General features: G+C 36.3%; 1 protein-coding gene and 1 pseudogene across 1 annotated transcript; both read left to right on the forward strand.

The window, feature by feature from the left end:
- The first annotated feature begins 1,728 nt into the window (after window positions 1-1,728).
- LOC123780273 (vomeronasal type-1 receptor 4-like) lies at window positions 1,729-2,765 on the forward strand (annotated as a pseudogene).
- Window positions 2,766-13,445: 10,680 nt separating this feature from the next.
- Window positions 13,446-14,465, forward strand: LOC123799331 (vomeronasal type-1 receptor 4-like). The gene has a single exon (XM_045808378.2). The coding sequence runs from the start codon at window positions 13,446-13,448 to the stop codon at window positions 14,463-14,465; it is 1,020 nt and encodes a 339-aa protein (XP_045664334.1).
- Window positions 14,466-14,787: the final 322 nt, after the last annotated feature.

Genomic DNA, 14,787 nt, shown 5'->3' on the forward strand with positions numbered 1-14,787 from the left:
TGCTTTAATAAACCAAAATTTTGTGCCAACGATGTCTCCAGAATTCTTTCTTCATCATTGGCTCCGGACTCCACCACACCAAACCTCACCTATATTCAAAACCATATCATACTGATATGGGAAACAAAGGCAAAAGAAAAAATTAAATTTCCTTACTGCCAAAGCAGATTAGGAAGTCCTTGAAATAAGGCTGAGTGACATTCCTCTAGGAACTCAGCTGCCTCCATATTAATATTTTGCTAAGTGTGAAAAGCAATCTTAGCTCAAATCCCAGGATTCTGTTAGTCTACTTTAACATATAAAAATTCCTTTAGAAACTTCCTTTACTCTACCCCCTGAGGTACATGTTGGCAATCATCCCCAAAGCATATGATCCACCAATATACATGTAAAAGTGATGAGATTGTGGAATACAGTTGAGGTTCAGTGGGGTGGAGTCTGGAGCCGACAATCAAGAAAGAATTCTTGAGGCATCTTTGGTGCAAAATGGTGCTTTTTTTTTTTTAAAGATTTGTTTTTATTTATTTATTTGACAGAGATAGAGACAGCCAGCGAGAGAGGGAACACAAGCAGGGGGAGTGGGAGAGGAAGAAGCAGGCTCACAGTGGAGGAGCCTGACGTGGGGCTCGATCCCGTAACGCCGGGATCACGCCCTGAGCTGAAGGCAGATGCTTAACTGCTGTGCCACCCAGGCGCCCCAGAATGGTGCTTTATTAAAGCACGGGGAAAGGACCCATGGACAGAAAGAGCTGCTCCACTGGGTTTGTGAGGTGTGGCTGATAATATACTTGGGAGCTGTGGAGGTGAGGACAAGGGGGGTGTCTAGAAAGACTGTCATATGCTAAAGAAGATTCTCAGGATAATGGATATCTGGTTATTGTCAAGCCAAGGCTGTTTTTCCCTCTAATGAGGCACTAACATGAAGATAGTTGGGAGTTTCATGGAGGAATGTTACTTTCCTCCTATCACATGTCCTTATCAATGGGCTGCAGGTTTAAAAGAAATTCTATTTTACTTACATTTCCTTCTGCCTCAGCCTCCCTCAATTTTATGGAGAGGATGATAATGTTAGGGCTTCAGTAAACTGAATTATGGGTCTCTGGAAGTTAGGCTATTGATAAGAAAGCTTCTTCCTTGTAAATCACTAGGGCATGTGTAAACTGAGGGAGACTCAGGTCTGGCAGGTTTGTGATCTCTGTTAGCTAACTATGTGTTTTTCCTTTCCTTAGCTTTAGGGCAGCCATCGGTGCCTGAGGAATGTGAGGTACATCCCATGGTGGGGGGTTTGCGGGGTGTCAGTTTCTGCTTTGTCCTCAGCTTGCCTTCTGTTCCCTCATCAACAGGACTCATGACTTTTACTAAGCAGTAATAAATGACATTTTCCTAACAATAGCTAACCCCCTCAAGGTCGTTTCCAACAACGTTTCCAAATTCCTTGGACGACTATGCTGTCCTTAACTCCTTCCCAACTTCAAAGTATATAATGGGCCACTCCTCAAGACACCAGGGCAGCTCTTTCTGCCCACAGGTCCTATCCCTTTAATAAAACCACCTTTTTCACCAAAGACATCTCAAGAATTCTTATGAATTAGGCATGTTTGTCTTGACCTTAATGTTCCCCTGAAGTGACTTTAACAATTCTTGATGTTTACTTCTAGAACTAACTCTTCATTTCCTGAATATTGGTAATGCATCTGCACAACTTACTTCTAAGGGTGATCATACCTCATGGAGTCTTCGTGGGGTTGTCTTATTTCCATCAAGTTTATAAATCATTTTGGTTCCATTTTTAGCTCTGCAGATGTCTATGCACAGTATAAGAGATCAATGAATACAATAGTTTTAAATGATGCTATTTTGGAGTGTTCTTCATTCTCCAATTATGACTGTTTTATTGGGAACACGTTCCTACTTGTGTTACTCCTCAACACCTTCTTATTCCAGCCCCATGCAAAGAGGCCTATAGATTTGATATCCACCCATTTCACTTTAGCTAATAACTATTCTTTTCAGTGGGATTCCAGAAGTATTAAATGCCTTTGGAGTAAGAAATTTTCTACACGACATTGGTTGTAAGGCAGTGGTTTACATGTACAGAGTCACCCAGGGTCTTTCCCTCTGCACTACAACTGTTCTCAGTATTTTTCAGGGCATAATTATCACTTCCTACAACATCGATAGGCATGTCTCAAACCCAAAGTCTTCACAAACATTTTTCCGTCTCTCTTTTATTTCTAGATCACTAACATCATATCTACATCCACGTCATCAGAAGTGCTGTGGCCCCCTTCAACACCAATGAAGTTGCACAAATGTGTTATCTGACATGCTATAGCAGGAGAGAACCTGATAAACTTCAGGAGGCTGATTTTGTAGGGAGCATGGGTTTATGAGATTTCCTGTGTGTGTTCCTCATGATCTTGACCAGTGTGTCCAGGTAACAGTCCACAAGACCAGCCTCTGCCCAAGACCCTTTCCTGAAACTAAGGCCACCAACAGGACCCTGGCATTTGTGAGCTGCTTTTTTTGTTTTTGTTTTTGTTTTTCCTCAGCCAGTAGCTGCCTTTCCATTTACAGAAGTTATAGACATAATGTATAGGAGCTGGAGAACATCACTACTTTTCACTCTTCTTCTATCCAGCAACCTGTCCTCACACTACTTTTCACTCTTCTATCCAGCAACCTGTCCTCTTATACTGATGAAGGATAACAAATGATTCTTCCTAAACTGTGCCTTTGCAAAGATGAGAAAGTCCTCTTTATAAACTATTTCCGCTAAGAGTTTGAACACCCTGGCACATTTCCCTGACACTAAGGGCATGTGATTAGAATTTCCCGCACCACAATTTTACAGAGGGAAAACTCTGAAAAGGCATTAATAAATTTCATTTTGGATAGTTCATCAAGCCATCCAGCTTCATGAACATACAAAATAAATGACCAGATCCAGGGAATAAAACTTGTTTGAGGGGTGCCTGGGTGGCTCAGTAGATTCTCTGACTCTTGATTTTGGCGAGGCTCATGGGATCGAGCCTGACATTGGGCTCTGAGCTAACCTCTGGGCATTTGCTTGAGGTTCTCTCTCTCACTGCCCCTCCCCCTGCTCACACCCTCTCTCTCTATCTAAAGTAAATAAATAAATCTTTACAAAAACGTTTTAGAGTGCTTTACATGGATGGAGCTGTCTTTGATCTTTCCTAAAGTAACTGTCAAATACTTAGGTTTATGATTATTTGGATACCCTCATTTTTTTAGAGATTTTCTCTAATGTGAAATATCTATCTCATAAATTACAGTACCTACACTTGCTGATTATGCTAGACTGTCTTCATCAGTCAAAATATTTTATGTCTATACTGTTATATACATTAATCCCAAACAATACTTGAGTTTACTATATGCTTTTGATTATATCTGATTTAATTATGGAGAGTGATGTAAGTAAAAATATAACTATGTTCCCTTCACACAGTGAACACTGATTAACATTTCCCAAAACACAAAGGTAGTATACATTCTCAAATATTTTATGAAACCCACATATTACTTTTCCTATTTTGGATTTATTTCCATTACTAGAAGTATTTCTTCGGTTTCCACTCCATTTTTATACACATATTTTTTAAATCAATAGCAGAAAATTTACTGTATAGTTTTGCACTTCTATTAAAATATTTAACAATTCCCATGTATCACAGTATAACATATTAGAAATGTAAAATTTTTCTTGAAGACTAATAAAATCTCAATAAAACAATTATACAAATAAATAAATGATAATAACTAGGTTAATTGAATTTAAATTAAAAAATTAAGGTTAAATAAGCTATTACAAAGAGTAAAAAAGTACATATATATTTTAAAGGTTTTATTTATATGTTTGAGAGAGAGAGAGAAAGAGCATGAGTTAGGGGAACAGTGGGAGAGGGAGAAGCAGAATTTCCTGAGCAGGGAGGCTGATTCAGGACTTGATCTTAGGACCTTGGCATCATGAGCTGAGCCAAGGGCAGACACTGAACCAACTGAACCATCTGGGTGCCTCAATAATTGGTAATATTTTTGAGCTAGGTAGTGTGCTCCATCAAATATAATTTGAATCTGATGAGGAAAAAAAATGAGAAGCTTAATGGCGAAAGTACAGCTGCTCTCAGTACATGTGTGAGTCATAAATCATAGACCTCTGTGTCAAAGCTCTTTGGGAAAGAGAAAACTCGTAGTTGGAGCCAGAGAACACAGATTGAAGTAAACAGAGATTGAACTAAAACAATTCAACTAAGTTCTTATAATAGAAACAAATAATGCATGAAGACATTGAAGTGTTGAAACTAAAAAAGGACAAAAATTACAGTAGGATAATTGAGAGAAAGCTAAATTAACCATATGTGAAATATGAGACAAAACCTTGCATTTGTAATAGAGAGGCTAGTCTAAAAATTGAAAGAAAAATGCTGGTGGTATTTTGATAGGAGTTGCTTTAAATGTGTAGGTTACCTTGGATACCCCAGAGATTTTAACAATGTTGGTTCTTCCAATCCATGAACATGGGATATTTTTCAATTTCTTTATTTCTTCTTCAATTTCTTTCATAAGTATTCTACAGTTTTCAAAGTACAGATCTTTTACCACTTTGGTTAGGTTTATTCCTAGGTATCTTACGGTTTTTGGTGCAATTTTAAGTGGGACTGATTCCTTGATTTCTTTTTCTGCTGCTTCATTATTGGTGTATAGAAATGTAACAGATTTCTATACATTGATTTTATATCCTGTGACTTTGCTGAATTCATGTATTATTTCTAGCCATTTTTTGGTGGAGTTTTTCAGGTGTTCTACATGGAGTATCATGTTGTCTGTGAATAGTGAAAGTTTGACTTCTTCCTTGTTGATTTAGATGAATTATAGTTCTTTTTTGTTGCCTGATTGCTGTGGGTAGGACTTCTTGTAATATGTCAAATAATTGTGGTGAGAGGGGACATCTCTTTCTTGTTCCTGACTAAGAGAGGAGCAACTCCCAGTTTTCTCACATTGAGGTTGATATTAGCTGTTGGCCTTTAGTATGCGGCCTTTATGGTATTGAGGTATGTTTGCCTATCCATACTCTGTGGAGGGTTTTTATCAAGAATGGACAAGGATAGAGTTAGAGGGTATTATGCTAAGTGAAATAAGTCAGAGAAAGACAAATACCATATAATTTTGGTCATATGTGCAAGTTAAGAAACAAAAGAGATGAACATAAGGGGCCTGGAGAGAAAGAAAAGTAAAAAGAGAGAGGAAAACCCCAAGTAAATTTTAATGATAGAGCACAAACTGAGTGTTGATGGAGGGAGGTGGTTGGGGGATGGGCTAGATGGGTGATAGGTATTAAGGACGGCATTTGTTGTGAGGAGTATGGGGTGTTGTAAGTAAGTGGTGAGTTACTTGATTCTATGTCTGAAACCAATATTGCACTGTATGGTAACTAACTAGAAGTTAAATAAAAATATAAGAAAAAATAATGAAAGAAAGTTAAATTAACTGAGAAGAAATATCTGTGCTCACATTTTGTACAATGAAAAGAGTAACTACATAAAACCTTAGTACTTTTAGAATCTCTGAACTTAACTGACCATCAACTTTGTAGAGACTGCTGTATAAATAAAGATGTTATATATGAACCCAATGGTAACTATGAATCAAACACCTATAATATATGCAGAAAATATAAAGAGAAAGACTCCAAGTATAACACGAAAGAAAACCATGAAACCACAGAAGAAGAGACCAAGAAAAGAAGGGAACAGAGAAAAATTGCAAAAAGAGCCAGAAAACAATGAACAAAACGGCCCTAAGTAAATGCCTATTAATACTTACATTAAGTGTAAATGTACTAAATCCCTTTCCTGACCACAGCAGTATGAAACTAGAAATCAGTTACAAGAAATAATTGGAAAAAGGACAGACATGTGGAGACTAAACAACATGCTACTACACAATAAATGGGTCAACCAAGAACTCAAAAAAATTTTTTGAAAATAAAAGGAGACAAATGTAAATAAAAACTCAGTGATTCAAATCTTTGCCATAGCAGTTCTAAAACAGATGTTTACAAAAATATTACCCTCTGGATGGATGTAGTTTGACTAGAGCAATAAAACATTTTTGTTTTCTAGCAGCTGAAAGCAATGAGCACTCTAAGTGTACTTAGTCCTCTGACTTTGTAGAACTATCTAGAATCACTTATCACTTGAGGAAGAGATGTTTGTGACCACAGGTGCTGACTTTAATTAAATACATTTCTATGCTCATCAAGAGAATTTGCTGTAATTTGTGATTCCTCTGGACAAATCAAGAAGTTCACTGCGTACACACTGGTTTCCAGTCCTTGGGGATCCAGCAACCTGCCTCTCCTACAGCCCTGGATCCAGGCCCCTGCACCCAGCTGCAGCCCATCAGAGGTGTCCCCTGCACTGCTGAGGAGCTCAGATGAAGTAAGTCCTCTCCCTTTCTGCAGCTCTTGCTTGAAGGGAGAGACCTGGCCTTGTTTCCAAGAATTTGCTTCTTCAATTCTATTTTTGTTTCAGATTCTTCTTATGCTAAGTCCTTTGTCTTTCACAGTAAGTCTCTCTCCCTGTTCCTACCCCCACACTTACATTTTTTCCCTTATCATTTCTTTTCTATTCCATTTCTCTCATCTCTCCTTCCTGTTCCACATCTTAGTCTTCTGTCCTCTCCTTTCATTGCTCTGCATCTATAAATCTCATTGCTCTGATTAAAATTATCGAGTTTTTCTTTCTCTTTGCAATTTCCAAACTCACCTCTTATATTGAAATGTGTTTTGTTTTTAGTGTACCTTACTTTTTATGTTTGTTTATGCCTTTACTAATCTTCCACCTTCTGTGAATGTTCTCATCGTTTTCATTTCTCTGACTTTATTTATTGTCTTTAAAACTCTGTTTTTAATTTCCTCTTGAATTTTCCCCTGGTTTCTTTTTATTCTCCAGTTTTGTCACTCTCTTTCTTGTCTGTGCCTCTATTTTATTAAATGCATATATTTTATTCCTTTCTGTCATTTCTTTACATTCTTTAACATAGTTTCTGTAAATTTTTCATTCTTCTATAATTCTCTTTCACATAAGACTAGGCACCTGTTACTCTCATTCTTATGTGCTCTGCCTTCCTCTTGCACATGTTTTAATTTAGTAAACTTAAAAACTTTTAGTGAGCTTCTTTTCACTCTCATTTATTCTTGTATAGTTTTGTTTCCATGTATAAGTCTTCTACGTCTCTCTTTGCAAGTCTAATTTGAAAATTATTTAAAATATTTTTATAGACCAATAAAGTGGCACATAGTTCAGAAACTTTTAAAAACATTAAGAAAAGGTGTGTAGAAACTTCAATTCATTCCAGAGTTTATATATCTATATAGAATAAACTCTATAAAATATGTCATTCTCACATTCAGATTTATAAACTAATTTGAAATATAAAAGCTGCTTGCTCTAAAGTGCATTTCTAGATGTTTGCTTCCTCGATTTTTACTTATCCAAGTTTGTATAAATTTATATTGTGTTTATACTTTCTTCTCTTTTTCTTTTCTTACTAATTCAGTCTACTCCCTCTTAGCCTTTCTTTCTCTTATGTCTTTTTTTTTATCTTTCTTTCATGCCCACTTCTCTTTTGTCCTCCTTTTGTTTTCTATTCTCACAACTGTTTTTGTTAATTTGTAGTTTTAATTTTTAATTCACTTTTCCATTTATTGCCATATATGGTAATAAATTTCTTTCTTTGTTTGTTAATTTTGTTATTAGTTCTTTATTTTGGTTGCTTTGACACCCTGTTCCTCACACTTGTAAGTGCTTTCTGATATTTAAATTATACCAATTGATATCTTTTTTGAGCTTTAGGATTCTTGTTGATTATGTTGGGGAGGACATCCTTTTCCTCTACTCTTTTATTTTGGGTCTGGGGCCTGCAATTTAAACCTCCAAAGAAAAAAGATTAACGGGAAGAAAATGTCCCAAATTTATTCATGGGCCAATGGGAGCTTACAAAAGAAAACCTTGAAAATTACTAAATTTAGGACTTTTTATGCCAAATCTCAAAAAAGAAATGGAGTGAGGCTGAGGATGATTTGTGACATGAACAAGTGGGTTCCAGGGGAACAAATGGGAGATACAAAAAGTTTGTGATGATCATTGTCTATGCAGGTGTAAGTGGTATTTTTCAACCTTTTCATGGCAATAAAAAAAACCCAGAGAAGTGATTTTTTTAAGTTTTATTCCCAGAAGTTCCTGCTTTCAGTGAGTTAAAAAATGCTCCTAGAAGACTTTTTTTCTGCAATGGTTGAATCTCAAATGTCTTTACTTTAAAATAATCTTTATCATAACTTTGAGAGTTTAAGTGTGTCTCCACAATCCTATGTGAATGTTTCAAAACAGTCTTTTACTCAGATCACTAATGGTTCCTGAAAATTATTCTTTTTTCTTGATTTCCTAATGTTCCCCATCTCATGTTTTCTAACTCATTCTGACAGACATATATCCTAATAGTTTTTCTATTTCTTGTTAAACGTTACCTTTCCCATAATCTCTTTGCCTCAGAGCCTTTTTTATTTGTTAGATTTTCTTTAGCTGTTTGCCTGCCTCCACTTGTGTTCTGTTTGGTTTTTTCCTCTCTTTCCTCTCATTCTGTTTAGCTCATTTCCCTGCTGGGATGACACTATCTATACTATCCTGTTCTTTCTAGTGTCACATGTTGCTTCATATTTATTGTCCCTCTTTTTACTTTTTCAATTCAGTTAACTGTCATCCTCTGATTTTAATTCTCTTTTCCTATATTTCCTTTCAATGCTTCCACCTATTCCCTCGTTTCTTTTAACCATTCTCTCCACATATTGCCTTGTTTTTCTTCATATTTCTTGGCTCTTCATCATCCTCTGATCAGAGAAATAAAATATGGAAATGATTTCTCAAGTTCAATGTAAGAAAAGGGTTTAGATTTTATTGAAAATTGCATCTTCATTTCATTAAAAAAATTTTTAATTTCATATTATAAATTTTAAATATTCATAAAAATTGACCTTCTATGATAGTGGATATTCTGATGTATAAATGTCAATATAGTGGTACTTATTTCTGTCTTTCTTAACTTCTGTCAATTGATTTATATAAAATGTCGAAGAAATTTTTGCAGAAAGTGGAGATGATGTCATAGTATTATTTACTGTACATCCTTCATTTTCTAAAATTACGTTGTCTAGTCAAGGAAATAACTTTTAAATTCATGAGTTGCTGTGCACATTATATTATTTTCCTCTAGAGCTTTAACCTTATTTTCAGTGTAGACCATTATCATCAGTAAATGATAATAATCACACTGTTGGGTCTTATGGAGTGCTTATTCTTTTTAAATTATTTACCACATATGTTAAGAGATAAAAAGGGGGACCGGATAATTGATACACTTCTGACGTTTCTGACCAAAAACTAATTATTTTGGGTTTCATGATGTATTAGTTTGTCCTGTTTATATTAGGCAGCTACCTTGCACAAAGTTAATAATTTCCTTCATATTTATAATACACCTTAAAATTTTATTTTTATCCTAAATAGATATTAAATGTATATGAATGTACTTTTCCTATTTACTGTGATAGTCATGAACCTTTCTTCTTTAAGATGTTAATGTGGACAATTATGTTAACAGATTCCATAAAGATAAGACATCTTAGCATTTCCTGGTAAATCTAAAATCTTCACAACACATTATTCTTGCTTACATCTTGGTGCATACATTTTACAATTATTTATATTTATATTTATATATTTTATTGAGGTGAAAGGAATATAACACAAAATTAACCATCTTAAAGTATGCCTTTCAGTGGCATTTATAATATTTGCAATGTTGTACAACCACCATTTTGTTAAGTTTCAAAACATTTCATCACCTCAAAGAAAGCACAGACGCGCCTTCCCCACCCGGTCACTCCTCTATCCCTCATCCTTCCAATCTCTAGTAACCACATGTCTGCTTTCTGTCTATAGATTTATGCATTTTGGGTATTTTGTATAAATACAATCATACTCTAAGTGACTTTTTGATTGTGAGTAGTTTTACATCTAGGCTAGGCTTTCTCATGCAAGTGTGGTCATGTCAGTAGTTAACTAGGGGATGACTGGTGTCCTATATGGGATTTGATGTTGCTTGCAATGGAATGGCTTCACATATAGTTTTAGAATGTGGCTGAAGATCTCTTCTCTGTGGTTGCTCAGCCCATAAAAGGCTAGGATGCTTCACATGATGGTGTGGTGGGTTTGCAGTGAGGAAGAACAGCAAGCTCCACCTAAGGGCACTTATCAAGATTTTGCTTGTGTCATGTTTACTCTACACTGACTGGCCAAAACAAGCCAAGTGACAACCCACATTAAAGGGACAGAAAAAAGCCACCTCATGGGTGCAACCTCAATGTCAGGAGAGAATTTATGGGCATTTTTGTAGTCTGCCACTTTCCAGGATCAAGAGGAAATGAGAGGTAAGGAATTGGAGACAGGGAATAGAGATAATTCCTCAGAGGAGAATGGCTAGAAAGAGAAGAAGAGAATTTTTCAAGAAATGTTCAAGATACACAGTACATTTGCATGTTGATGGGGGATATTTGATAATGCCCAAGAGAAAAAAGAATAACAGAAGAGAGGGTCTTGAGCAGGAAAGATATTTCCAGATTGATTGCACAAATGCATGGATGGACTGTGACAAAAGGCATAGACAACCCATTCTCAGAGCCAGAGTACAAAGCTGAGGTTCTGAGCAAGGATACAGAAAGCGGGATTGATGTACTGGTGGAATTTGGGGGAATACCTTTTGATTGCTTTGTTTTTCTAAATGAAATATGGAGATCATTGATGGATGAATGAATGAAGAAAATATGGTGTATATATACACAGACAGAATGGAAAATGTACACACACATATATACAATGGAATATTATGTATAATATATATGCATGCACAAGGTATATAAATAATAGCATTTTAGTCGTATATATAATGGAATATATATATGTATATATATATGTATATATATACATATATATATATATACACAATTGAATATTACTGAGTCATAAAAAACAAGGGAATCTTGCCATTTGCAAGTACAAGGATGGCAGTTGTTGGTATTATGCTAAGTTGAATAAATCAGGCAGAGAAAAATAAATCTGTGTGAGCTCACTTAAACGTGGAATTTTAAAAAATCCCCAAAACATCCACTGAATTGATAGATACAGAAATCAGATTGGTATTTTACAGAAGTGGAGATTGAAGGGTGGGTGAAATGGGTGAAGGGAGTACAAATGTATAAACTTTCAGTTATAAAAAAAATAAGTCATGGGAATGTTATGGGCAACATGGACACCGTAGTGAATAGTGCTGTATTGTATCTTTTAAAGTTGCTTGGGGGGTGCCTGGGTGGCACAGCGGATAAGCGTCTGCCTTCAGTTCAGGGCGTGATCCCGGCATTATGGGATCAAGCCCCACATCAGGCTTCTCTGAGCCTGCTTCTTCCTCTCCCACTCCCCCTGCTTGTGTTCCCTCTCTCGCTGGCTGTCTCTATCTCTGTCGAATAAATAAATAAAATCTTTAAAAAAAATTAAAGTTGCTTGGAGTTTAGAATTTAAAAGTTGTCATTACAAGAAAAAACATTGTAATTGTGTATGGTGATGGATGTTAAATTGGCTAATTATATTGATCATTTTGCAATATATACAAATATTAAATTACTATGCTGTATATTTGAAACTAACAGAATAGTTCATTTCAATTATATCTCAATACAATATATGCAATGAGTCATCATTTGAATATGAGAGTTGGAGAGAATTTCTTGGTAGGTTGAGAATGTACAAGTTATGAAATAGTCATCAAGAGGAGTGAGAAAATGAATACTCAAGGAATATTCTTGAAAATTTAGTGTGATTGCTGGCTGAAACGAAAGCTCACTGGAGCTACGTGTGAAGAATTTAACATAAGTTCACTTAATATGATTATTTATTTTTCTGTAGCCTTGTTTATCTGAGTAGAATGATGTGAACTGGGCAGACTATGTGTGTGTGTTTGAGGACTATAGAAGCAGGAATAAAGTGAAGGCATCACATAATTTGCAGGAAATGATTATAATCTTGGATATAGAAAGTTTAAGTGAAGAGGAGAGATTAGGAGATCTTGCGGAGAGTAAAGAGATCGAAGTTTTGCAGACCCAGGAGTTGTCAAAGTAATTTTGGGGTCAGAGATTACATAAATAAGCTGGAAATAGCTGGTACCAGGAGGATTAGATGCTTGGAAGTAACACTTAATGAATTTACAATATTGGCAATGAGAAACTCTAGTATGTGAGTGGGAGAGTGTGGATGAGGTGGGGGAAAGCAGAGGCAGGAGTGTTGGAAGAAAGGAAATCAGAAATGTGAGAGAAGCTGAGGATATGGGACAGGTCATTTGTGTGGATACTACAATCACCAAAAATATGACAGGAGGTGAATTGGGGAGTGTTACAGTGAGTCAAGTGCTATGAAGGGGAGTGATTCGGGGTGAGTAGATTACCTCCAAATGGACAGTGTTCGACATAGCCTGATGAGAAGATGCTTCAAAGCTGGGTGATGAAGAATTATCTGAAAGTGCTGGGGATCAAAGAGGACATTCCAACCTTCAGGTCTGGTGATATAGGGGACAGGGGAGAGATAGATCCCATTACTTGAGAGAGATTCAGGAGAATCAGCGACTTTAGTGTAGAATAAAACGATGAAGTAAAATTTCAAAACAGAACTGGAGGACGCAGTGTACTGACCCATGAGCTGATGTGATGTCATATACTTTGGAAGTGTCTTGGAGTTAGGAAATGTGTGTAGCAGGGTCAGGAAAGGCATTTAAAGAGCCAGATGGTCATGTGCGACTCTGGGGATGGAGTCATTTACTGGTGAATGAGTAAAACAATAATGTGTGTCATGTACATTAGAAATGTAATAATATGGATTAAAATACATAAGAATTTTCTATTATTCATGGCGGAAGATGGAAATTCATTCAAATATTTGAGGTGAAGTTCAGAACGTACACATAGAACATAAATGGAATCTGTATAAATCTGAAATATTGTTTTTAATGAACAAAAACAACTTCTAATTATTCAATTTATTTCTTAGAATTACACTTATGTTTTCATAAAACTCATGCTTTATCTCAACCCACATATTCCTGTGCAGTGACATCAATAATCCTTGATATTTACCTCTAGAACTAATTCTTACTTTCCTGAATATTTTTACAGAGCATCTGCACAAGCCCTGCTGGGGATGATCCTACCTCATGGAGTCTCCATATGATCCCATCGTTTCCATCAGGTTTACAAACCATTTGGGGTTCCTTTTTAATCCGTGCAAGAGTGTATCAAAGTAAAGAGGTCAATGAATGTGATAATGTCAAGTGATACTATTTTGGGAGTGTTCATTCTCTCTCAAGTTGCGATTGGTTTTATTGGAAACACATTGCTACTGGTGTTACGCATCAACACCTTCTTAGTTCAGCTACGTACAAAGAAACCTGTAGATTTGATATTTATCCATTTGCTTTTCACGAATATCATGACAATTGTTTTCAGTGGGATTCCAGAAGTAATGAATGCTTTTGGAGTAAGAAATTTTCTACATGACGTTGGTTGTAAGGTAGTGATGTACCTGTACAGAGTCACCCGGGGTCTTTCCCTCTGCACCACATCTTTCCTGAGTATTGTTCAGGCCATCATTATCACTCCCAGCAACTCTAGGTGGGCATGGCTCAAACCCAAAATCTTCACATACATTTTTCCTGCCTTCTGTTCTTTCTGGATCACCAACATGCTGATCTACATTCATGTTATCATAAACATTGTGGCCCCATACAACACCACAGAAGTTGACAAATTCTATTCTCTGACATACTGTGTTGGGAAGGGTCCTGATTATATTCAGTCAGCTGTCTTTCTAGGGTGCATGGTGTTACGAGATTTCCTGTGTGTGTTCCTCATGGTCTGGACCAGTGTGTACATTGTAAAGTTCATTTTCATGCATCACAAGACAGTGAAGCATCTCCACAGGACCAGCCTCAGCCCAAGACCCTCTCCTGAAACCAAGGCCACCTACACAATCCTGGCACTGGTGAGCTGCTTTGTTTTCTTTTACTGGAGTAATAGCTTCCTTACCATTTATGTAAGTTATACACGTAATGTAAAAGGTCTGGAGAACATCACTATAATTCTCTCCCATGGTTATCCGGCAATCTGTCCTTTGGTACTGATAAAAAATCATAACAAACTATTCTTTCTGAACTGTGCCTTTTCAAAGATGAGAAAATCCTCTCAACACACAATTTCCCTCAACGCAGGATGCCCTCACACGTTTCTGATACAAAGGCCTCAATTACAGTTTCCCACCCTTAATTTAGGGAAGGTGAAATTGTGAAGGAGTGCTAAGAATTTTCCCATTGGACATCTCTCAAACCTTCCAGCTTTGTCAACATGGGAGATAAATGGCTAGGCTTTGGAATAAAACATGTTTGAGATAGTTATACCTGGATGGGGCAATCTTTATCTTATAATGATTCTCAAAAACGCAGTTTGATTTTTTTTGCATTACCATATTTTTAAGAAATGTTTCCTAATGTGACAGATCTATGGGTTCAGTTACAGTAACTATACTTGGTGGATTATGCTAGACAGATCTTCACTTAGACCAAACGACTTGGTATCTGCACTATTCCATACTTTACACCTTGGAGTCAATA

This window comes from Ursus americanus, chromosome 5, assembly GCF_024610735.1.
Source record: "Ursus americanus isolate L20-20 chromosome 5, mUrsAme1.1.p, whole genome shotgun sequence".
NCBI classification, from domain to species: domain Eukaryota; kingdom Metazoa; phylum Chordata; class Mammalia; order Carnivora; family Ursidae; genus Ursus; species Ursus americanus.

Bases quoted from the DNA above. Each gene is read 5' to 3' on its own strand.
- LOC123799331 (XM_045808378.2), top strand. From the start codon at position 13,446: ATGTCAAGTGATACTATTTTGGGAGTGTTCATTCTCTCTCAAGTTGCG.